Source organism: Chiloscyllium plagiosum, unplaced genomic scaffold (genome assembly GCF_037043375.1).
Source record: "Chiloscyllium plagiosum isolate Xiang-an unplaced genomic scaffold, Cpla_swu_hap1 HiC_scaffold_34, whole genome shotgun sequence".
Taxonomy (NCBI): Eukaryota; Metazoa; Chordata; class Chondrichthyes; order Orectolobiformes; family Hemiscylliidae; genus Chiloscyllium; species Chiloscyllium plagiosum.
This window is the reverse complement of record NW_028270172.1, coordinates 30,091,690-30,118,202: the sequence shown is the minus strand read 5'-3', so window position 1 is coordinate 30,118,202 and position 26,513 is coordinate 30,091,690. Positions and strand designations below refer to the sequence as shown.

General features: G+C 41.8%; 1 protein-coding gene across 10 annotated transcripts in view; it reads left to right on the top strand.

Moving 5' to 3' along the window:
* Positions 1 to 26,513, top strand: part of LOC122564410 (catenin delta-2-like) — a 1,213,649-nt gene that overhangs the window by 698,198 nt on the left and 488,938 nt on the right. The window contains exons 1-2 of one of the 10 annotated variants that reach the window (XM_043719233.2): positions 21,521 to 22,114; positions 23,426 to 23,510. The exons of 8 other annotated variants lie outside the window; for them this stretch is intronic. Coding sequence is in view for 1 of the 2 variants with exons in the window: in XM_043719232.2 (XP_043575167.1) it covers positions 22,100 to 22,114 (15 nt within the window). In the remaining variant the exon portion in view is untranslated. Of the gene's footprint in view, positions 1 to 21,519; positions 22,115 to 23,425; positions 23,511 to 26,513 lie in introns of those variants that run through there. One more of the 10 variants, XM_043719232.2, reaches the window with a different exon arrangement.

Below are 26,513 nucleotides of genomic sequence, written 5' to 3'. Positions count from 1 at the left end.
AGCCAGGACAATGGGAAATGTGCCAATGCTGTTCTTTGAAATCTTGCCATGAAATCCTTGACACCCATATGAAAAGGTAGATGTGATTCCCGTTTAAAGTCTCATTTGAAAGGTAAGCACTGGATGGTGATGGACTTGGAGTGGGGAGGCAGGGGTAGAAAGTGGGTGGTAGAATATGGGAGATAGTCGAGGTTTTTTTAAGCAAAGGTCTCAGGGAGAGAGTCCACCACCACCATTCCTTGGGCCAATGAACTGAACAATAAGTGTGTCTTTGTAACAAAGCCCATAACACTGGTGGATCCAGAGAAAAAGCAATCCTCATCAACAATGAATTTCTGATTTTAAATTTCTTTGTGTAGGCGAGAGATCAAAAGATATGAAAAGAGAAGCAATTTTAATGCAGTGAAATTGTGACCTCCCCTTTAAAATTGAGAGAGTGGCCATATATTCAATCATTAAGTTTTGCACATACGTTTGTTGCCTAATAGGCTATTATATTCATGCAACGGGTGAGTGAAGCAGTATGTTCGGAAATGCTTTACTTTAGAATTGTCTTAATAAGGTTATCAATCATGGGACAAAAGATGAACTATTTTTTCTTGCTGTGCATTGGATATGTTATCCATTTATCTATATAAAAAAGGAAGGAATTACAAGGCTCAGCTTGTGCGTCTTATATGCTGGATGTTCAATTTTGGAGTACTTGCATGTTCTGTTTTGCCACCTCCTAATATAACTGTGGGCGGCACGGTGGCACAGTGGTTAGCACTGTTGCCTCACAGCGCCAGAGACCCGGGTTCAATTCCTGCCTCAGGCGACTGACTGTGTGGAGTTTACACATTCTCCCCGTGTCTGCGTGGGTTTCCTCCGGGTGCTCCGGTTTCCTCCCACAGTCCAAAAATGTGCAGGTCAGGTGAATTGGCCACGCTAAATTGCCCATAGTGTTAGGTGCAGGGGAACGGGTCTGGGTGGGTTGCGCTTCCGCGGGTTGGTGTGGACTTGTTGGGCCGAAGGGCCTGTTTCCACACTGTAAGTAATCTAATGTAATCTAATCTAATCTAAAACTAATATGCTGCACTTTACTTCAGACTTCAGTAACGTGGCAAACTTTTGCAGATAAGTAATGTTACATGTAGGTATTCATATTTACAGCTCTTTCTGCTTTGTCGAAATGCATAAATTATGGACATAAACTCAGTAGGAAATTGAAAAGACTGTAATATGTCAGTAAACTATTTGGCTGGATCCTTGGTTAAACTCTATTTTGGCTTTGACACCATTTACACACACACTTTTGGACAACGCTGCTATTTGCTGTAATCACCTTCCACTGCTGTTTTTGCTAAGATCATTTTGAATTGATTACTTGGTGGCAGAGAGAAAGGAGAACAACCCTAAGAAATTCTTCCTATTGACCAGTACATTGAGATGGTCATTGAGAGTTCAAAATTTTTCCTGAGTAGGCAAGTTAATTTGGTTGAGGAACAGAGTAATCATGACCTGATTGAAGTTGATTTCAAGCTTACAGGCTAAATAGCTTGCTTTTGTCTTTATTGAAAGATGCAGAATCATTGAATTTTTATTATTGGCACAGCCAACTGCCATGAGGATTTCCCAAATTAGTACAAGATATTGACATTGCAAATACAGTTTAAATGATAATTTTACAATCATTAAGTATTTTTGAAGTGTAGAAACTTGTTAATGTTGTTGTAATTGATGTGTGGCATGGTTCCGCAAATGACAATGAGATCAGTGAGTTGTCGGTCTGTTTTCTCTTGTGGTACTAACTGAAGGATTAATATTGACTAGGAAACCAGAGGAACTGTCCTTCAAACATGTCATGGGGCTGTATTTACATTTTTTTGGCAAAGTGTAAGTTGGGTTGAGATGTTTGGAGGGATTCTCACAGTAAGATTTCTTGGCCGTATCTTACCAAACACACCACATTAAGTACTCACGCCATCACTCACCTCTAATTCTATCCCTATATTTCCTGGAATAATTCACCAATCATCTGATATCCATTGAATGACAGGCATTCCCTGCTTCCCTGTTGTCTTTGAAAGCCTGCTGTGCACTCGGACAAGTGCCATCAGTCAGGAGCTGCCCTCCAAGGTTCCTGAAACTTGTCTGAGATGTGGCAGGCAGGGGGACGTTGGTGGCCTGCTTCGAAGGTGGGCATCTGGAGATCCTGTTAGGTCCTACACTGGTCCAGACGTGGAATGTTCTCAATCCCTTGGACAAGCAGTGGAGGCCCCAACACCACATCTGCCAGCCAGGTCCAAGGTTGCCACCTGGGTCAGTCCAGTCTCAGCCCTCTGGAGGAATGCCAAGCAGAGTCAGAAGGTCAGTGACTTGTGAGATTGAGTACTATCATCTTCTTTCTGATACCTCACATTTATTCTATCTCTGCTGCTGTACCCATCTCCTATCAAGGCTCGTGCTGTACCACTTCCACTATTGCATGGTGGCCAGTGCCCAAGGAGCATACCTTCAGATATTGGTGCCAGTGTCCAACGTGGAAATCCTAAGGAAGAAGTGGCCAACTGATGCTGCCAGATTTATACTCGGACTTTGATGTCAAGAATTCTTGACATCTAGTTTGTTCAGCACATTTGGTTAGACAGTAAGCTGAATATTAATGAGGCAAGTTGGGCCATTAAGAATGTGTCTAACAGCTATAATGCCCCTTAATTAATAACCCACCACTGCCAATTGAGGAACTCAGCTTGCTGTTCGGCAAATGCATAAAAGGTAGAGTGAGATGTTCCTAACATTAAGATTGGCCTTCCCAGACTTCATGTCAGATTCTGCCAGAAATCTTACCACAGGCCACGTTGCTTGTGTTCCTGTAGAATTCCACCCAGGGAATCTGGGTGCAAGCCATATATTCCCTTAGCTGCATAACTTAAATAACACACTAATCTTGCCATCCTGCCAAGATTGGCCTCAGTTCTCTAGGACTGAAACGTAATTAATAGGACTCTTCTGTGAGCAACACAGAGAGAAAAAAAAATTATTAACAACTTGATTTAAATGCTTTGTACATCAATTATAAGAATATTGAGATTGGCAAATAAAATCTGTTTGAAGCACAGTGATTTGACATGGGTGATAATGTGATGAATCCCCCAGGAGTCTCGCCAACTGGATATAATTCACTTGCTGTTCTTTGAACACATGCTATGAGATGTCCATGGCCTCTGGAGGTGACTAGCTCCTGAAGTCCTCAGCATCACAGATGCAGGTCTTCAGGCAATTTGATTCAGTCTATATGCAACCAAGATACAGCTCAAGTCACAGGGTGTTGCAATGGCTACAGGCCATGACAACATGCTGGTCAAAATACTGCCATCAGCAAGGCACATGCCATGATTATATGTCCAGATACGTGCAGCTCCTGCAACACTCAACAAGCTTGATATCATCCAGGAGAAAGCAGCACACCCATGCACCACCTTCAACATTCACTTCCTTCACTACCAAAACACAATGTCATTCTTTCAGGGACATTGAGCCAAAATCCTGAAATTTCCCTCTTAATGGTACTGTGGATGTCTGTACATCCCAAGGACTCGATAAGTCCCAGGTATCGGCTTCTGCAGCACTTTTGATTTAGTCAGTGAAGTTATCTGCAGAATTAAATCTTAATAAATCTTCTGAAATCCAACAGGCAAATCAAAAGCAATTTCTTTACACAAAGGATTGTTAGAATAGGGAACTCCCGCCCATAGTAAGTAATTAAAACAAATAGCGTAGGTGCTTGCACAATGAATATAGTCTATAAGAGAAAAGGAAACAGAAAGGTAAACTGAAAGACTGCTTAACAGTGCTATCTGCTTAACCTCAGGAGATGGCCATCTCAAGAGAATATGGACATCTCATAGGACATGTTTAAAGAATGTCAAGTGAGTTTTCCAGTTGGATATACTCCTCCAAGATTCTGCTTAACAGATATTTGTGTGATTTGGTTCTTTATATTTTCATAGAGTGTAGGGGTCCCTGCAAAAAAGCTCATCTCTAATGTCCCTTCAACGGGCTTTTCTTGGCTATTTCAGATACAAGTTAAGAGTCAACCACATTGCTGTAGGTTTAGACTCACAGGTAAGCCAAGACAGGTAAAAATAGCAGATTTCCTTTCCTGAAGAACATTTGTGAACCATATGGGATTTTGTGATAATTAGTGATTGTTTTGTGGTCACGATCATTAAGACAATCATTACAATCTGAGTTTTATTAATCAAATTTAAATTCCACCAGCTGATGTGCTGGGACGTGAACAGGTGTAGCTACAGCATTAGCTTAGTCCTTAGAAATACTAATCCAAAGACATTAACTCTACTCCCCTGTCGTCTTGACTAAATATGATGGTAAAAAGATTTGGTAGGTTTGTGAAGTATTAGCAAAGTGTTTATTCTATGTACATACAGAAATTTTAAGTTAATAAGCTGATGATAAAACAGTTATATATTGAAGTAAGTCACAGAAATTCCTGCATAAATCACCCAGAAAATCAATTGAATTAAGAAAATAAAACATGACTTACGATTCTCTAGAATCTGCCAGTGATTTGCTCCACCCAAAATTAGACCAAAAGGGCATCTTTGTCATCTCTGTTATTTTTAAGAACTTGCCGGATTTGCACAGTAATTGGGATTAAGGTTTCCATAGAAAGCTAGGACTGGTCTCCACCAATGTAGGCGTCGGTTTAACAATGTGATCATTGTTGATATAATACAACTCAACTTAATTGATCCAGAAAGGAATCCGTTTATCCTGTCTCATTCAGTAAATCATTAAGACTTTGGAGTGTCAAATTATAAAGAGTTCATTGTTTTCTTGCACTTCTTTTATTTGTTTTCCTTCATTCATGAGATGTGAGCATTGCTGGCATGGCTAGCATTTATTGCCCATCCCTGAGTACCCTTTAATTCTTGCACTTCAGAGGAAAAACTCTCCAGTGGTTGCAGTGATACTTAGGACAAAGGAAGATGGTTGTGGTTGATGGAAATCAGTCATCTAATGATCTTATCAAAGGAATGAAAGGTTGTGGGGTAAGGCAAGAACGCAGGGTTTAGGATTATCAGATCAGTTATGACCTCTCTGAATGGAGGAATGGACTTGATGGGCTGAATGGTCTACTACGATCCTGGGTCTAATGGTATAAAGGTCTTATCTCAGCTCAGGACAGCTCTGCAGACGTCCCTCAGAGTAGTGTCCTCGGCTGACCATCTTCAGCTGCTCCACAAATGACCTTCTCTCCATCATAACTTCAGAAGAGGTGATCTTCACTAATGATTGCACAATGTTCAGCACCATTGCCGACTCCTTAGGTACTAAGCAGCCCAAATGGAAATGCAGTAAAACCTGGACAATATCCAGACTTGGGCTGACAAATGGCAAAGAACATTCACAGGACACAAGTGCTAGGCAAAGAGCAATCTTCAATAAGAGAGGATCTAACAAATGCCCCTGGACATTCAATGGCACTACTATCACTGAATGCCCTACTTGCAATATTCTGGGGGTTACCATTGACCAGAAATGGAACTGGACTAGCTGTATAAATGCAGTGACTACAAGGGCAGGTGAAAAGGTAGGAATCCTGTAGCAATGAACTCAATTTCTGACTCCTCAATGTTTGTCTACCGTCTACAAATCATAAGTTAGCAGTATGAGAGAAGCCTTTCACTTGCCTGATGAATGCAGCTCCAGCAACACTCAAGAAAATTGACACCATCCAAGACAAAGCAGCCTGATTGATTGGCACCAAATCCACAAATATTCACTCCCCACCATCACCAAACTCTGTAGTAGCACTGAATACAAGATGCACTGGAATAACTCACCAAGGCTACTTAGATAGCAATTTCTAAACCCACTACAGAAGGACAAGAGCAGCAGATACATGTGAACACCACAACTTACAAGATCCCTTTAAAGACACTTCCCTTTCTGACTTAGAGTTATTTTGCCATTCCTTCAATGTCATTGGTTCTACATCCTAGAATTCAACCCCTAACAGCATTGTGGGCCTACCAACAGCACACACTACAGTGATTCAAAAAGGCAACTAATCATCACCTTCTCAAGAACATTTAGGAATGAGCAATAAATGCTGACCTAGCGAGCAAAGCCTACATCCCATGAAAGAATAATAAATAAAATGCACCTGCAATAGCTAACTTGATATGTATAAGTTAAAGTAGATTTGTTTCCTTGTGTTGATTGTTTCACCACTTGCTGCAGGCCCAAGTTTGGTTCCTACATCCTAAAGAAGTTACGCCATGACATTTGAAGTTCCCCAGCCAGACTATATTCTGTGCCCTTTGGCCTCTCAATACTTCTTCCAAGGACTGTTCATCACCAAAGAGTTCTGATTTGTCAGATGAGAGAGAACGGTCCATGGTAATCAGCAAATTTCTTTGACGATTATTGACCTGAAGCCATGAGATGTCATGGGAACCTGAGTCAATCTTGAGGACTCAAAGGTTCACCCCCTTCCTCTATAAACCATGGTCCCACCACTTCCATCTTGTTGCTGGGACAGGAGGTACCCAAAAATAGTGACAAAGGATTCTGGGGCATTGGCTGTAGAGGTATGAATCAGTGTGACAGTGTCTGACCATTACCTGCCCAAATCTTGGGACAAGCTCTCTCTCAATTTTGATGATATCCACTAGATGTTACTGGGGAGTTCTTCGCACAGCCTCATGAGCTGGATGTGCCTTTGTCATGTTTGGTGTTAAGTTAATACTATTTCATCTGTCATTTTCATTCTTAATAAAATGTTTTTGACATTTTTCTCTGTTAAATCAATCGTTCCTTTTTTCTCTTTTTGTAGCTGAATTGTTTGTATTAACCAACTCTAATTCATCCTCCATCTCTATTGTTCTTAATTCTTGGTTCAGGAGGTGCAATCTCAGTCCCAATATTCACTCAGGTCCTTGTTGTCCTTGCTATAGATGTGTTTGCACTTTCCTCAAGTTACAGTACAAAATAAATAAATCAATACTGACATCCTGGCCTCTGCTCTTAGATTGTTGTTAATAGGACTGTCTCTGTTAATTAACAAGGTTGCTCTATTTCCAAATGTTCCTGTTCACTTGTATTCTGCCATAACAAGGTCCAATAAGAATGTTTATAGGCAGCCCATCTTGAACCACTTAATTTGCTTAAAGGCAACATGTCTTTGATTTAAACTAACGCCCAAGCCTTCTGACTAGAAAGATGTGTGTGAACTTTCAAAAAGGAATTGGATATCTACTTGCAAAGAAAAGGTTGAGAAGTCTATGGGGAGCAACTGGTGCAGTGGGATGATTTAATCATTTGTTCAAGGGGCCAGCACCGGCATGCTAGGCTGAATGGCTTATTTCTGTGCAGTGTAAATCTAAATAGCAGAGTATATAAAGTTGCCCTAATCCTATTGGACCATAGGGCTACTGTCTCATTAGAGGGAGATGACTGGTAGTGGTTTAACCTGAGGACCACCACACCTTAGGTAAAAGAAGAGGTTGACAAGGAGAGTCCTTCATGACAACCACAGTGGATACAGCAATTGAACCTACACTGTTGGCTTTACTCTGTGTTGCAAATCAGCTGACCAACCAACTGAGCTAACCAGATACAAAGTTAATTAACAGAATAAATAATGCCAAAGCATTGGGTGAAGTGAAACATCAATGATGAAAATCTGCTTTGTGCTTTGAAAAGCATTACTCCTTACTTATTTTTCCCATTTTCCAAAGTGGCTCTATACATTCTCAGTTTTTCTCTCTGATTAAAATCATTCCAGTTATACCATGGCATATATCTAATGTAGGGTAAACAAAGTAGTCCAGAGACATACGCAGACCATATCTGACAACTAGCTTAGGACTAAAACTTCCTTGTACATTCCTGCTCAGGCTATAATTTGGAGCAATTAATAGCATTTTGATCAACCTCTGGGAGGTAATTAGGTGAGTATTGAATATCAGTTTGTTTTCTTTACTTTCAGTCAGAGGAATTGTGATAACCCTCAAATATTTAGGTATAGATAGCTACGTAGATTCATTTCCATCATCACAATGGTAATTTACATTATTACTATGAAGCAAAGGGGCACTGCTACCACAGTGATAACATCAATGCAGGGGGTGGACTACAACACTAATAGCACCACAGATATTTTAATATTAATGCTGTAATGTGGGGATGTAATGATTAGTATTAGTGAGGTGGGCTCTATTAGTGTTAGAACTCGGTGTGGTGGTACAGGTAATGTCATCACGGGAATACCATTGGTATGAGACTAAGGAGTAACATTGGTGCCTGGGCAAAGGTCACATTAGTATTGGGGAGAGGGGGTGGAGTTTGCAATAGGCAGCAGAGATTAATGTTGTGATCTTGGGGTGATCAGGTTACAGTCAGTCTCAAAGCAGAGAATACGGCCAGTGTTGGGAGTGGGTGGGGGAAACGGGTTGATATTATGTTAAACGTCATCCAAATGAAAAGCATTCCATCCACAACATTGGCACTGAGAGAGGAGAACGCTTTCCATCCTCCCGCCTGTACCTACACGAGGAGTAAATGCTGCCTCTGCTCCTGATTCCTAAACTCAAGCTGTTATTCTTCACATGAAGCTGAATTACAGGAGTCCTGGTGTTTTATGTAATCTCTGACACACATGTAGCCCTCAAGAAGGGTTAATTTTGCTTCACACACTGACTAGAAAGGATAAATTCTTTCAATCCATTACATGTCAAAAAATGAATGAAGAAAATCCAGACTGATTTGGTTGAATACAAAAACAAGAAAACTGCAAGCTCTGTGTTACAAGTCCGATGGTGAAAGATGGATAAGTGGAAAAGCTGATGGCGGGGTAAGGAATTGGGAAGGGAGCCTGTAGTCTTCTGTTACATTACTGTATTACGAGTGGCAGATCCTCAATGACATGGTCATCCAATAGGTGACTGATGGACCCACTTAAATGTCCAAATAGAACATTATCCCTTCCTCTGTTGCTCATGTTGGGAGGAGTCAACTCGACAAGGGAGATTCTTGTGATGAATACTAATTACATGATCCCCATGACAGCATTTATATTAAAACATCTAGTGCTAATAGTGTTGTAGTCCGTACTCTGCAATGATATTATCACTATGGTAACAGCGCCCCTTTGCTTCATAGTAATAATGCAGTTATTAAGATGGAAAGGAATCTGTATAACTATCTGTACCTTTTTTTTGGGGGGGATGGCGACCACACAGTGTTTTTCTGGTGGGGGGGGGGGGGGGGAGGGGGGTGGGGGGTCGTCCCTCCCTCGTGCAGCTGTCTTTTCGCCCTTTGCTGGGAGGCTTTGGGGGCCTGGCCGGACTTTCTCTTTCTGTTTTTAACAGGTATCCACTCCTCTGTCTGCTCGATTACCTTCTCCTCCATTGCTTCCATCTGCCCAGTGAGAGCTAGGATCAGCTGCTGTGTCTCTCCGCTGGCTGCCACCTCCTCTACTCCGGCCTGTTCTTCTTTCTGGGTGCCACCAGACTCTGTTTCCCTGCTGTCTGGGTGCACATTACTGGTCTTTGGGGGTCCACGGCTCGCATTGCCACCTCCAGCCATCTGTGCGTAAGTGGGGCCCCCCCGTCTTGGGCAGGTCTTGTACATGTGGCCCCCTCTCCCCACAGGTTGCAGCTCTTTTCTTCCTGACAGTCCTTAGTCAGGTGACCCTCCTGTTTGCAGTTCCTGCAGATGGTCCCCTTGCAGTCTGCCGCCACGTGTCCTGACTTTCCGCAGGTTCGGCACACTTTCGGCTGCCCTGCATATGTCAGGTAGCCTCTGTTCCCTCCAATTGCGAAGCTCGAGGGTGGGTGGAGAATGTTCCCATTGCCATCGACCCTCAGAGTCACCCTGACCTGCCGCTTACTGGTCCAGATCCCAAAGGGGTCGATCACATTGGTGGTTTCTCCCTCAATTTGGACGTACCTTCCCAGGAAGGTCAGGACATCAGCCGCTGGAACATAGGGGTTGTACATATGGATTGTAACAACCCGATTCCTCTGTGCAGGGAGCACACACAATGGGGTTGCCGACAAGATGGAAAACAGCAGCTCCCCTTCTTTCTCCTTGAAGACCTTCAGGAGCTGTTCATACTGCTTCACATTCCTGAAGGTCATGTCAAAGTAGCCTGCCCTAGGGAAATCCTGAAGGCAGTACACGTCCGCTGCAGCGAACCCACAGCATCCCAGCAGTACCTTCTTAATAAACAGATGCGATCCACCGGTGTACGACCCTCTACCTTCTTCACCGTCACCCGGACTGTGTTTCGAGCCCCCTGCCCAGGGCTGCGGGCAGCTGCTGAGGCCATAACTCTGAGGTTGGCTGGTCTCTGAATTGGCGTTAGGCCGAAGCCAGCATGAAGATCCACCAATAGCAGGTCAGCACAACAAAACGATCCTCCAACGTCCAATCACGATCCAGCGATGATCTCCACTAGCTCTGATGACTCGCAACTCGACCTCTGTCCTGATAAGAACAGACCAATTCTAGGGGGCATGCCATTATACTCAGTAAAATGACAGTCCTGAAGAAACCACTTGACAGGACATGCCTGGCTGTCACTATCAGGCTGCACTGGATGGGGTCCCTCTTATGGTCCTGATGACAAAACATCTTAATTTGCAAAAAAAAATGCATCTCAAAGTAAGAACAGGCATAACTTACATGGCCATGATAAAAGTGTGTGTACTTTTATTTGGGCAGTGTGGTGTGAGCATTGGCAGCAGAGTTTTGAGTTAATTCAAGTTGATGGAGGATGAAAGATGGGAGGCTGGCAGGAGAGGATTCAAATAATTAGAGAGCCTTGAAAATGGGTGGAGGAATTATAAAGTGTGATTATCCCCTGCCTGTTCATGCAATGCTGGGCTGCATGCCATCCTCAGGCTGCCTGATCATTATCATAATTACTGCACTCAGCTAACACTAACTGCAATGTTCATTGGTTATATAGGGGCTCATTACCATTACTTGCTCGTGCTGCATAAAACTAGCCTGTGCCTCTTAAAGGAAAGGAGCGTGGTAGTGTCTGGAGGTTCTGGTATCACTTAGAATACTGTTGTGTATGAAGAACGCTGACTGGAAGATGACTGTAATGAGCATGCCGTAGGATTTCCCAGAGCAGCACCAGAGATCTTCATGGAGATCGTGAAAAGGAGGAGACATGACCTGTCTCCTCAAGAGGAGCAAGAGGTTCTCCTGAAGTATGAAAAGAAAGCATTGGGAACATTTGTCCCCAGAGGTCAATGTCAGCAATGAAATGGCTGTTGACATACAATGGCCTCATATCAGTGGTCAAAATCAGTAAGTGCTTATTCCAGTCCGAACAAGAGCTGCTGAGCCTCAGCCACTTCTCAGTTCATCACACCCTGCTATTGCTCACCTCATAAGAATCTCTTAACAATGAATTCCACTTTCTCTACCTCCTCCAACCCCCAAAAACCCATACATAACATTCATATGCTTCACTCTCACATACTTAGCACTGTTGCAAGCCTCATAGTCACATCTCACAACTCGCACACTGCTGGTTATTTAACCATAGCAACCACTTTGACCAAGCACATTGCACCACATCGTTTCTTTCTTTGCAAGAGAAGACAAAAAAGAGGCAGTAAGGATTAACCAGAAGGGGAGAAGCAGAGCTGGGAATTTTACTCTTATTGAAGATGGTGCTGGTCAGAATCAAAGTTGTTATTGTCAGAGAAGACCGTGTCCCCTTACCTAATCCTTTTACATATCACATTTGCCCCCTCATCCTGAACTCTCTTCTGACTTACAAGCTATAGTCATTAAACAAGTACATTATTAAAATTTCCATTCTTCCCTCACTATAATCATACCCTTGTCCCATTTGCTTTTTGGCTGACCAGACAACAGAGGATGACCAAGAAGACACAGTATCATTTGGTTCATGCTCGGAGTCACCAACTCAAAAGCTGGCAGTCCAAATGCCTTACTGCAAAGTCTTGAGGTAGGATATCCACTGATGAAACACTGGGAACAAGTCTGCAACCAGGACAAGGGGCAACAGCAACATGGGCACCCATGCATTGAAAGGCAAGATCACACAAGGTTCTGCTACAGACAATGTCAATGAAATCTTCAATTGACAAAGCTACAGTGAAAGGTAGTTGAAGATATACACTGAAATACTCAATGGATTGGGAAGCCTTCCAGAAAATCTACATTCAATGTTAAGGTGCCATGGAGGAGTCCAGTAGTAATTTGTTACAGGGTTTTGTTTGAACTGATCAGGAAAATTCAGCTCACTGTCTTTTGAATGCAATGTTAAGCCCTCAGCTAGACATAAAGGATTCTCTGCCTTTATCTTGAAGATTAGCAGGGACCTTGCTCCCTGGGGTCCTGGCCAATATTAAGCCTTTCATCTGACATCACTAAAAATAACAGGTTATTTGCACATTATCACAGAGCTGTTTGTGGAGTCTCATTGTGTGCAAATTAGCTGCTGCATTTCCTGCACTGCAACAGAGACTGCTCTTCAAAAGTACTTTATTGTACTTTCTGACAATTGAGGGAGAGCAGCATAGGTTCACGAGGTCAATTCCTGGAATGGCGGGACTATCTTATGTTGAAAGATTGGAGCGACTGGGCTTGTATACCCTTGAGTTTAGAAGACTGAGAGGGGATCTCATTGAGACGTATAAGATTATTAAAGGATCGGACACCCTGGAGGCAGGAAACATGTTTCCGCTGATGGGCGAGTCCCGAACCAGAGGACACGGCTTAAAAATAAGAGAGTCATAGTCATAGAGTCATACAACATGGTAACAGACTCTTTGGTCCAACAAGTCTATGCCGAACATAATCTCATTTAGGACAGAGATGTGGAGAAACATCTTCACCCAGAGAGTGGTGGGTGTGTGGAATGCTCTGCCCCAGAAGGCAGTGGAGGCCCAGTCTCTGGATTTGTTTAAGAAAGAGTTGGATAGAGCTCTCAAGGATAGTGGAATCAAGGGTTAAGGAGATAAGGCAGGAACAGGATACTGATTGAGGATGATCAGCCATGATCATAATGAATGGTGGCGCAGGCTTGAAGGGCAGAATGGCCTACTCCTGCACCAATTGTCTATTGTCTCAAGAGCATTTTGAGATGTTCTGAGGTTGCAGGAGGCTCTGTACTGTGTCTTTTCCTTATTAGCAGGTTTAAAAGTCTGAACCAAATAAATGGTGGACTGCCATTCAGTGTTTAGCAAGTCTAATATACCGCATTTTGAAGAACTTAGTTGTTCTCTTGTGGGTAGAGACCATAGTCAGAGAGTCATAGTCATAGAGTCATACAACATGGTAACAGACTCTTTGGTCCAACCAGTCTATGCCGAACATAATCTCAAACTAAACTAGTTCCACATGCCTGCTTCTGGCCCATATCCCTCCAAAGCTTTCCTATTCATGTACCTGTCCAAATGTCTTTTAAATGTTGTAATTGTACTCACCTCCACCACTTCGTCTGGCCACTTGTTCCATTTAAGCACCACCCTCTGTGTAAAAAGGTTGCCCCTCAGGTCTCTTTTAAATCTTTTGCCTGTCACCTTATATCTCTAGTTTTGGACTCCCCTATCCTGGGGAAAAAACCTTAGCTATTTACCTTATCTATGCCCCTCATGATTTTATAAACCTCTTATTAGGTCACCTCTCAGGTCCTCTGCTCCAGGGAACAAAAATTCCCAGACTCTTCTTATAACTCAAACCCTCCAGTCTCAGTAACATTCTTGTAAATCTCGTTTACACCCTTTCCAGTTTAATAACATCTTTCCTATAACAGGGTGACCGGAATTATACCCAGTACTCCAAAGGTGGCCTTACCGATGTCTGGTACAGCTGTAACATGTGTCCCAACCCCTGTACTCGATGCTGTTTTTTACCACCCTGTCTACTCATGACGCTACTGTCAAGGAACAATGCATCTGCATCCCTTGGTCTCTCCATTTGACAACACTCCTGAGGGGAGAAAGTGAGGTCTGCAGATGCTTATGCCCGAAACGTCGATTCTCCTGTTCCCTGGATGCTGCCTGACCTGCTGCGCTTTTCCAGCAACACATTTTCAATACTCCTGAGGGTCCTACCATTAACCTGGAAATTAGGAAACAAAGAAAGAGAGTTTGAATGTGGAAGGTTACTGTTTGAATGTGACCTAATGTGAATTGGGTTCAGACAGCAGAGTTTTGGAAGATCTCAAGTTTACAAAGATTGCAAGGTAGGGGATTGAACAGCATTCAAACAAAGATCTTTAAAGATGACACTAATTTCTCTGAGCTGTGGCCTGTCTTTGCAAGTGTTTTTAAGCTATTGCTATAATTATGTTAAGTTAGAAAAGAACCAAAATTGTAATCATTGTGTTTTCCAGCATTTATTGAGTAACATTATTTTCTGTCAAAGAATTGTTTTGAAAATGCATTTCCTGCAAAGTATACACAGTACTAAAGATTGATAATCTGCTATGAATCATATCAAACTTTGCTGAGTGTATTTTATGACAGTAATCTAATCTCATTCAAGTGGCAAACATACCTCTTATGCCTCAGTTGGGAGGTTAATGGCATCTGACCCTTGCAATTACACCTTATATTGTGTCCAGTATTCTCTGTGAATCTTCAGTGAAGAACTTTGAATTGGGAATAGCTGTTCAACCTCTCAAGCTTGTTCTGCCACTTAGTTAGCTTATAGCAGATCTGTGTCTCAACTCCCTTCAAACATTTTTGCTCCATTTCCCAATAACTCCTTAACTTAATAAAATTCTGCTCATCTCAGCTTTGAGATTTTCACTTGACTTAACCTCAACAGCCTTTTGGAGGAAACATTTCAAGATTTACTCTACCCTTTAATTGGAGATATGCTTCTTGATTTTAGATCTGAACAGCTTAACTCTAATTTTAAGATAATGTCCACTTGTTCCAGACTCACCATTTTTTGAAAAGTACCTCTTTCAACCATGTTGATATCACAAGGAGGAGTCACAAGGAATTAATTGTTAACCTTCAGCTTCTAAAGAAGAGATCTCATTTACATTGTATATACCCATCAACTATTTAATTCACATTACATTTCCCTCGCTTCATTCACATCATATTGAGGCATGTGCAAGCTTATGGGGAAAAGGCAGCAGATTGACACAAAGCCAAAATGTCCGGGGAGCTGGAGCAGACACAATGGGCAGATTGGCTTCTTTCTGCACTGTAACATGGCTGTGATTCTACATTATCATAGAATCCTTACAGTACGGAAACATTCAGCCCAACAAGTCCACACCGACTCTCCGAAGAGTAACCCACCCAGACCCATTCCCCTACCTTATAACTCTACATTTACCTCTGATTAATGCACTTAACCTACACATCCCTGAGAACTATGGGCAATTTAGCATGGCCAGTTCACCTAACCTGCACATCTTTGGATTGTGGGAGGAAACTGGAGCACCCGGTGGAGATCCTCGCAGACACGAGAAGAATATGCGAACTCTATACGGACAGTCGCTCAAGGCTGGAATTGAACCTGGGTGTCTGACGTTGTGAGGCAGCAGTGCTAACCACTGAGTCACCGTGCTGCCGTATAAATTAATGTCTCTCATTGTGTGTCTCTCCATCTGTCAGGGTCCTTCATAACATTTGATTCCTGAGTGATCTGATTCCACCTACCTACTTCTTGTAATATCTGACTTCTCAGACATGTCCAATCCCTCCACTGTGTCTAGGATCTCACTGCAATGTCTGACTCTCCTGTGGGGGTCTCCAATTCACCTTCGATCTCTGATTCCTCCAAGATGTCCGACCTATGGCCCATGTTGACCAACTCCACCCATGACATCAAATCCATCTTTTGATTTCCTCCATCATGCCTATCCTCCTCTATTGTCTTAATTCGTACCCAAAATATCCAACTCTCCATAATATTGGACTTCCCCATGATATCGAACACCTGTCTAACATTATCAGATTCCTATCCCGATGTCTAATATCCCCTTGATATCCATCACTCAACTTGTGATCTCTGGCTTCCCTAAGTTTCCTATCCCCAGCAATGTCTGCATTACATCACACACATCCAACACAACATCCCCATTTTGTAATACAAACATGTCATCCCGACCTTTGACATTTTCCCACTGCTTACTGGCTAACAAGTGATAAGTCTGTCAAAGATTTTCAAAGGCTTCTTCGAGTTAATTTATGATTGTTTTTCAAGAAGCCACAGTAAATACCACTGCCATTGTTTCTGCAAGTGGTCAGTCTGTGGAACAGACTTTTGGAATAGTGGAAGCAAATATAATTGATTAATTCAAATGCAAATTTGATAGAATCCTTTTAGAAAATAACATTTTGGGGTAAAGTAAATGAGAAATTCAAAGTATGGCATGTTGTGGGTAGTACTTTTTCCTATAGGGAGAAACAGATGACTTAGAATTTTGGGAATCAAAGATGCAATCACTGGGGAGCTGTTCTTGCCTTGTGTCTGAGACCATTGGTGACTAGTTGATAAAGATTGATTGCCATGATTTGTCAACAACTTCATTATCATTGTATCCTGCAAGTACCAGAACAGTAGAAAGCCAACTAAATGAAACACGGTCTTTTATTGTCTAGCAATTATCATTCTTCTTTGTTGCTGGATCCTTTGGGATCTAGTCTTGGGAGAACAGAGGTATAATGACCTCTATATACTGCTGTCTCTCATTTATGCTTGTCATTCATTGCTATTCTCAGAAAGGCTTTGAAACACAATATAGAGTATAGTTTCCTGTACTTCTAAAGCACACTGACAAGGGAGAAGGCAAGGGTCAATCTTTTTAAGGGCTCCACTTGGAATGTACTTGAGGGCTACATTTTGATTTTTGGTGATATCTTTTGGTTGTATATGCGTATATATCACACACACAACGCGGCCCAGGTTGAATCAACTAAACCAAGCCCCAATTGGCACCTTTAATCTAAAAGGTTTCTTTGTAAACTTAACAAGAAACTGACTAATGAGCATCAATGAAATGATTAGATATTTGAATGGATTTTGTGTATTAAATAATTTTTAATTATTTTAAATTAGGTTACTACTCTTTGACAATTATTTTTGTTTGCTCGTGCTGCAACCAACATTTCTGTCTTTAAGAATAAAATTGCACCATATTTTAATGGAGTTAAAAAGAAAGAAAGCAATTATGTGCTATTACATTACATTGCATGGGTTTGAAATAGGAATAATTTTTGTGACTGTGAAAATGACTTTACCAGAAAATTGAATAGTAACTCAACTAGCTCAATTTCAAGCCCACTTTGGATACAATATCTCAATTGTGTGCAAACAGGAAATTCCACATGATGGTGCATAATTAAATGGTGATACTCAGAGACACTGCTTGAACAATGGGCTCATCTCCTGAGTTACAAAATGAAGGTATACCCAACATTGTCAGTCCACATTTTATCATTTGCATCACTAGTCCACCATCCCATTGGATGGACATGTATTTGAAAGTACTGCACACAGTTCAGATCTCCATTTTATGAGAACATAGAGGCACTCGTGAATATGCAAACAGATTCAAAAGGTGAGAGGTTACTCTATCAGGAGAAACTTGCATTCTTATCTCCAGAAAAAGTTGAGACATTAACTGATTGAGCTCTTGATGCTGGAATTCTGGTAGAGAGAATCTTTCTATTTGTAACAGAATCTATTACCAGAGCTTGTAAATATAAAAGTTCACCAGTAACTCAATTGTAAAATCCAGGAACAAGACCATTATTTGGAGGACTTGGAGTGCGGCAATTGCCACCATACAGAATGAGGGAGTTGAGAAGTCTGGATATATTTCAGGTGGAAGCTAAATAAATAAGGGAAATAGGAATAAAAAGATATGTAAATACAGTGAGAAGGTGTTGGGAAGGATAAGGTTCCTGAATAGCATGAGCACCAACATATTCTTGTCCACCAAGAGCTCAGTTTTAAAAGTCTTATCTTTGCTTTCAGATGACCCCATGGCCCTCCCCTCTTTCACCAAAACCTTCTCTCCAAAGTCTATGCACAGGCTAGAAGCTGTAGACAAGTCGTCTGTTTCTATGCTCTAAATTCAATGTGATCCATCGAAGCACATAGACCATGAAAGAACAATAACTTGTACTTACTTTGCTGATTACAGTGCATGGATTCTACAACTCGACTTGGCACCTACATATTCAGGAAGGTAAAACTGACTTCTGGAGATGCTAGGAAGACAAAATCAGACTTTTTGCAGCTGTTTCTTGTACAGTTCTCAGTGATAAGGATCAGCCAGGAATAATGACCAAATAGAGAAGGCTGACAGCAGTCACCAACATCTCAGGGCAAGTTGGATGGGAACACATACCTCTGGCACCCCCTCCACCAGGATCTCTAAGTCTGTGTGGACAAATTGGGGCACCAGCTTTCCTCTGTCTGCTGTGTCTGGGGCAACCTACATGAACTGTGCAGGGAGCTCCAGACTAACACTTGATTTAGTTCAAAATGGCAATTTAAACATGGCACTGGCCAATCTTGGCTGGTCCCAGAAATGGTGAGTTCTTCCATCTGTGTGAAGAGGGAAGATGTGAGAAGTGGCGTGCCACAGGCATCATGCATAGAGAATGAGGAACATTTCAGAAAGTAAGATGAGAAATGTTACAAAGGCTTGCATAAAGAAACAAGCCCTCTGTGAAACTCACCAAAATGAACATTTAGCTGATTTCTGGTAAAACTCACCCCAAAGACTCAAAACTCTCAGGCAACCAGTAGAATTAATAAATTAGTTGAAATGAAATGTTTAAATGAAATTAAAGATATGATGCTACAGAAAAAAAAAGCCAGTCAATAAGGAACTTAAGTTTAAGTATTGCCTTTCAAGATTAAAGGACATCTTAATACATCCTACACCCAATTAAGCACTTACAAAGAGTCATAAACATAGGTGATGCAATAGACAGTTTGCATGAAGTTGGCAATTCAGTCCATCTTTGTTCTACCATTAAAAATCTTTCAGACTTTAATGATTACAACACCCAGCAGCATTTTACTTCCCATTTTTTTGTCTTGTGTACTTTAATTGGATAGATAGGCAAAAGTGAGGACTGCAGATGCTGGAAACCAGATTCTAGATTAGAGTGGTGCTGGAAAAACACAGCAGGTCAGGCAGCATCCGAGGAGCAGGAAAATCGACGTTTCGGGCAAAAGCCCTTCATCAGAAATAGAGGCAGGGAGCCTCCAGGGTGGAGAGATAAATGGGGGGGGTTTGGGGAGAAGGTAGCAAAGAGTATAATAGGTGAATGGGGGTGAGGATGGAGGTGATAGGCCAGAGAGGACTCACTGAGATTCTTGTGGAGAGAGCAGGAGAACTTCTTCAAGGTAGGCATCCTTGCAAGAGGATTCGCAGTAAGGTTAAAATCAACTGGACAAAAGTGAGGACTGCAGATGCTGGAAACCAGAGTATAGATCAGAATGGTGCTGGAAAAGCACAGCATGGCAGGCAGCATCCGTGGAGCAGGAAAATCAACGTTTCGGGCAAAAGCCCTTCATCAGGAATAGAGGCAGGAAGCCTCCAGGATGGAGAGATAAATGGGGGGGTGGGCTGGGGAAAAGGTAGCAAAGAGTACAATAGGTGGATGGGGGTGGGGATGGAGGTGATAGGTCAGAGAGGATATCAATTCTAAATGGGAAGAGAACATTTTTGTCATTGTTCCCAAATTGAATTGAATTAAACTTACCATCCTTGTAATACTTTTGTAGTTTAGTTTGAAGTATAAATTCCAGCTATGTTTTGTCGACATTTTATCATATCTGTCTGTATAAGGTTACCTCATAGTCACCTCTTTTCAAAGCCAACTACACTGTACATTTTGACTCATTCCTAGGCTTGCTGGCTTACATTTGCTCAAAGTCCATCAAAGTTTCAGTTTTAAAATCTTCTTCCTCATGTTCATATCCTTCCGTGGCCTTCATTTCTCCATCTCAGAATTCTTTTTGTGTATAAAAACTGAAAGAACTGCAGATGCTGTAAATCAGAAACAAAAACAGAAGTTGTTGGACAAGCTCAGCAGGTCTGGCAGCATCTGTGAAGAAAAATCAAGAGTTAATGTTTCGGGTCCAGTAACCCTTCTCAGAACTGGTTTCACACCCTTCAACTTTCTTCTATGTGTCAGAACTCTCCCTATATCAGACTACTTTAATCGTAAATAGCCTTTCCGGAAAAATATTGTCAAATACTTTTTAGAGGTCAAAGTGCAACACCCACCTCCAGGGTCACTTTTATGAAAAGTCAAGGAGGATATCAAACAACGCACCCTGACTCCATGTTGACCACTGATTTTGTTAATTTATAATGTTATAGATGATAATCGAGTTACTTCTAAAAATCTGTTCTGTCACTTTGCAAACATTAATGCAAGACTGTAGTATCTGTAGTTATCTTGGTTGCACTTTGAAAAATTAAAATCTTTGATATGAGGTTGTATTATAGGTTTTGGAAGTAGTGTAATGTTTTAGTTGTGGAATGGCAATAGACTAAGCTAGAATAGGTTTGTGAACTACTTAACAGCTTTCACAGAGCGTTAATTGCAAAATCCTATTTCTCATTTGTCATTGATCCTTTGTAAATTTGCCCAATAGGGAGCCCTCATGCCTGATTTATGCTGATTTGCTGTTTGGAATAGGTGCAGAAAAAAGAAAAAATGGGCATCGGTCCTAACAATTTCACTAAATAAATTATTGTGGACCAGTCTTTGGAACATAGGAACAGGAGTGGGCCATTTAACCCCTTAAGCCGATTCTTCCATTATTTGCTGAACCATATTTTTTATCTGCTTTTCAGATCCTTTAATACTCCAATCTAATAAAAACCTAATGATCCAAATCTTTAAAATATATTTGGCTCCCAGCATCACAGTGCTCGATGGTGAAAATTCAACACTTTCACTACGTTCTGTATGAAGAGGTGCTTTGTAATATTGCTGCTGACTGGCCTGGCTCCAGTAACGAAGACTGCACCCCCCCCCCCCCCGCCCCCGCGTTCTGTATCCAGCCACATGGAGCTTAATAGTAAAAACTCCAATAGTTTATCTCTCACTATCTTATTACATCTTTTAATCATTTGAAATGTATTTACCAAGTCACTCGTCAACCTCCAAGACTCCGGAGAACACAATCCAACGTCTTTTTTTTTAAAACTCTAAATCCCAGTATCATTCCAGTCAATGAAAAGAGATATTTTATCTGCATTGTATTCATTTTTGAATGAGGTTTTACGGGAAAAAATGTGATGGAATGCACTAGCTAACAGAGAGCAGATAATAATGTTCAAACGGTTGTGTATTTTGAAAAGAAACCAACAGTTGCAGTACAATATGAAAGAAAATGGAACTTAGGACTCAGTTTTAATTCTTACAGACAACTGGCAAAGAAACAATGAGTAGAATGACCCCATTCTACATAAATCTGTTTGCATATCTTGATTATCCCGGGATGCTGTTAGAGCAAGGTCAAATAGGACTGTTTGCGAAGGAGCCAATATCTTTTTCGACCGACTCGTTGTGCTTAACAGAATATCTGAGAAATAGGAATGACTATCCACTCCTCCCTGAACATTCCTGTAAGCTGCTCCCGAAGGAGAGAGAGAGAAAAAAATTCCATACTGCTTCCGGGTTGCACATATTCAGAGCTTATTTCCAGCGATGTGAGCCTACCCCCTTGTGAAGCATCTCAATTTTAATCAGTCTGCCTCTCGTCGGCGGAATGCTGATCACCTCCGGAATGAAAAGGGGAGAGCGCTGATTGGGAAATTTGCAGGATTTTGGCTTCCACGAGGACCGAGGAGGGCCTTTTGTGGTGAAATGTTGCATAAATAATGGCAACAAGGGTCGAAATGCAGCGGTTGCTATGGAGACCTTTGTGCCTGGGTGAACTCTATTCTCCTGTGGAAAGCGGCGAGTCTTCAGCTGCCTGCACTGGCCCAGCCGCTTGCTAATGAGTGACAAAAAAGTTATTTGCTCGCCGGGAAGGGGGATGTTAACTTGGAGGGGCTTGGAGTGTTTGCCTTTGCTGTTTGCATAGCATGATCCATGCTAAGGTACACGAGTTCGGAATTTTCTCTCTCTTCTGGGGGTGTGATGAAGTAGCAGTTACTTTTTTTTCCCTCTAATTCTCCGTGTGTCTGTGTTTGCTGTTTGCAAAAGGTCTTGCGAGTTTGCTTTGCCTCTCCATTCATCTGGTGCACCGCTGTCCCTGACAGCACTTTTCTACCGGATAGAAACACGGAGAAGGTTAGGGAGATTTAGCCTCGCAGACTGGAATCCGTTATTTCGTATTTTCATTTTTAGTCTAAAGTACCAGGGACTTTCTTCCTCCTTCTCCTAAGAGGCATCCCGCAGCACAGCGGCATGTTTTATATTCCAATTCCCTTAAGCAAGGCGTGGACTAGTTCAACTGCAGGAAGATCTCCCGAGCGTGTTATAACCCTCCCTCTGGAATGCCTCGATATTGGCTGACAATTCACTGCCTGCTTTCCCTGTTCCCCACCCCCCCGGCCGAAACTTTAGCTTGGTAGAACCGGGTAGCATTTATTTTACTCTTTCATTCGAAACACAGTGCATGTGAAAACCAACCGCAGGCGATTCGTTTTATTCAGGAGATGAAAGAGACCTGGATAAGGTCAGCGAGACGGAGTTACAGTATGTGGGGTGGGGGTTGGTGGGGAATGTGGCTGGGGAGTTATGTCATGATAATGAAATAATCACCTCCTCCCCATCAGCCAGCTTAGAAATGATAGTCCTCAATCCTGAAGCCCCTGAGACATGTAAAGCTTTTATGTTGTCTGATTCCATGTGCGGTATCATGAGATGCATGTACTCTCCCTGTTTCGGAAAAAAAAGAGCTGGGTGATTTGTGTGTGTGTGTGCCTCTTTTATCCCTCTCTCTCTTGGTGCTTAACGTTTTTAACTGTCATGTTGAGTGTCGATAGGTAACCTCAGTAGTCTCTCTTGAGTGATGTATGAGTTAGGGTCCCCGTGTAGCAGGTTTGCACTGATTCACAACGATTGTTCAGTGTTCAAGCTGGGATCCCAGAGGAACATCCTTTCCAAAATTGAAGTTTCTTTTCATCAGTGCGATTTTGACCAAGCTGGAGCTTAAAGAGCTTCTTTACAATGGAACATTGAAGCTTCAGAATTTCACAGTGTCCCAGATAAATCGGCTGCAGTCAGAGATTTCAGGGTTACGGGGACTGAGGTCAGGAATGGGAAGGTGGAGTAGATGCTCTTCTTCACCCCCCCCCAAAACAAAAGACCAAAGCTGCATTGTGTTGAACTCCTGACAGTATAAAAGCCAAGACTTTGGGTTTTACACATTTCGCTGAAGATGTTGATGTTATTGCATTATTCAGGCAGGTGCCCTTGGCCCATACCAGTTCTGTTCCTCTCCCGCGTTTCCTGAAGCTGTGAATTTGTTGGTCACTGCCCTTGACTAAGGTAAATTGTTGCATTTGTACCTTGCTTTTAAGAAAGTTCACTTTTAAGGACTCAGCGTGCTGTGTACATAGAATGTTGTGACTGTATGGTCATTCTTCTGCTGTGATTCTGCAAGTTGCATTCACAGAAAACTGTTGCTTTCTTGTCACGTCCATTTCATGGCTTATAATGTGCTTTATTGTTTCAAATAAACTAACCCACAGACTTAATAAATCAGTTGTCAGGCGTTGATTATTCTCATTAACATTATATATCTGACTCTTAGAACAATGAAGGAAGACTTACATTTATATAGGGCCTTGAATGATTAGCTGTGAAGTACTTTGTGATATCTGACAATGTGTAGCTCTGTTGTAATGTTAGGCACAGTTGTGGCCTGCATCCCCTGCCTTGATGGCCCTCTGAGCACTTGCTAATCTTTTAGCTCAGTAGGAAGATCCACTGTCACCTGCAGTCTGCTCACGTTCCAGCATTTAAATGTTCAAGTTGCCTTCAAGATTGTTTGAGGCTGGTAGGCCCTGACACTCGCACCCCACCTCTAGCTCCTTAATGAGGAACTTCTTGTCTCACTGATCCAGTGCTTCCTTCTCCTGTCTTCCTTCCAATCCTCCCTTCAATTGGGAACTGGGAAAATTCTGCCACAAGGTCAAGCAACCATTGTTTTGGTCAGTAATGTATCAATTTAGGATGCATCTTAAAGAGAGAAAGGTGCGGTTCGCTATGGAATTCCCCCCACCAAACCTGAGGACTTGAGCAGCTGAAGATATGGCTGCCAGTGCTGCAGTGAAGGAAGTGAACGGTATACAAAAGACCAGAAATTGAATATCCGAGATATCTCATAGCTGAAGGACATTATAGCTTAGGGTGGAGCAAAGCTATGGAACAAAATGAGCACACAGTTGATCATTTTACAGTTGAATGCAACTTGTAAGGTGGTGTTTCTTAAACGAATCAATACATGATTCTTCTTAATGGATAACTTTTCATTTATTTTGGTCAAAAGTCCAACAGGAGCAGATAGCAAGCATCAGTTTCATTTTGGGCCAGAACTTGCATTGAAGTGGGAACTTCACGGGTGAGCCCTCACTATTTGAGCTTTGTCTAGACCTAACTGCCTTAGACATGCCATTTTCATTCTGGCAGGATTGAAGCTACACATAGGAGGTCCATCATTAGTCTGTTGCTTTGATCGACAAACTCTGCTGCTAAAGGAAAATGTCCCCCGGGATCACTAAGCAATATTCATTGAATGTGGCGGAGCCTGTGAATTTTGGCAGAGTTTCAACTCCTAAAATACTTCACTTGCATTGCTGGCAATTCCTTTGCATTTGAATAAAAAAATGCAAGAATAATTTAACTATACTGCTTTCCAAACCTGTGTTGCAATTTCGTTTGAAATATTGGAATATTGTGGAGGAAAACAAACATATAAAGGTCATAGTGTCACAACAACTTGCGTTTATATGTACCGTGTCGCAAACTGCTTTACAGGAGGATAAATCAGGCAAAAATTGACATCATGCTGTGAATGGATATTCTATTTGTAAGAAACATTGAGAGCAAATGTATAACTTGGATTGAACATATTGTGTAGTATTGCTGTATATCAGAGGATATTAATGGTTGCATTTTCATCTTGTTACCAAGGTGGGAATCCAGTCACAAAATTTAGCAGGAAATCCCATTTTTCTGTAATAAACTGGATGAAATCAGATTCTATGATCAACTGCAAATAGTTAGATTCTGAAGAAGAGTCATATTGGAATTGAAATGTTAACTAAGTTTCTATGTCCGCAGATGTTGCCAGACCTGCTGAGTTTCTCCAGTATCCACAGTATTTTGTTCCAATTTTCCTGTGGCTTTCTGTTCTCACGGCATTTTCTTGTGTGGATCTGGAAAGCCTCATATGCAGGTTCCGCTGACGTAAGGGTCTCCGTAGTAAAAGATTTGGAAAAAATGTTTTTCTTAATGAGCACCATTTTTCTTCCCTGCTGCTCATTTTATGCACCTTTTTAGGAAATATCTCCTCATTCAAGGTATGACCACTTCTACCAGGTCAAGAAGAGCCTGGGATTGGAGTGGATCAACTTTATTCTATTGTTTTTCTCCATTTTTAAAACGGCAAAGAATACCTGCCAGTCAAGGGATTCCCTTCCAGAAATGGGATAGTGCATGGTGGATTGCTGCAGGTTACACCCAGCACAACTTTAGACTTGGCATCAATAGATCTCCATTGCAGCCTCAGAGTCTTTAGCAGTCACGTCAGAGGTAGCATAGAGAAGGTTTACTAACCTGATCCTGAATAAGGAAGGTCTCATGAAGAGAGGTTGAGTAGGTTGGTTCTGTACTCACTGGAGTTTAGAAGAATGATAAGTAAGAAACATATAAAATTCTTAGGGAACTTGACAGGGTAGATGCAGAAAGGTCATTTTCCCCTTGTGGAAGAGCCTAAGACCAGAGGGCGTAATCTCAGAGTAAAACTGAGATTAGGAGGAGTTTCTTCTCTGAAAGAGTAGCGAATTTGTGGAAATCTTTATCCTGTAATGCTGTAGAGGCTAGGTTGTTACGTGTATTCAAGACTGAGATGAACAGACTTTTAATCAGTAAGTGAATGGAGGGTTATGGGGAAATGGCAGTTCAGTGCAGATGGGATTATCTGATCAACCATGATCTCATTGAATGGTGGAGCAGACATGATGGGCTGAATGGCTGACTTCTGCTGCTATGCCTTATGGTCACCATTTCGAAATCTTAACTTTGACATAGATACAGCACAACCTCACTTTCAGTACATCGAGGCGCAGTGCAGCAGCACCAACCTGAAATGCCTTATCTTTCACATTCACAGACCCTGGGACAGGAGGGACCATGGTGCTACAAGAAGGAGGCATCAGAAATAAATAATTAAATAATGATGGAATACCCAACCAAATGGTGTAAGTGTATAGATGAGGAATTTGTGTAGTTTATAAACAATTCAGGAAAGCCTTTGACGAGGTTCCA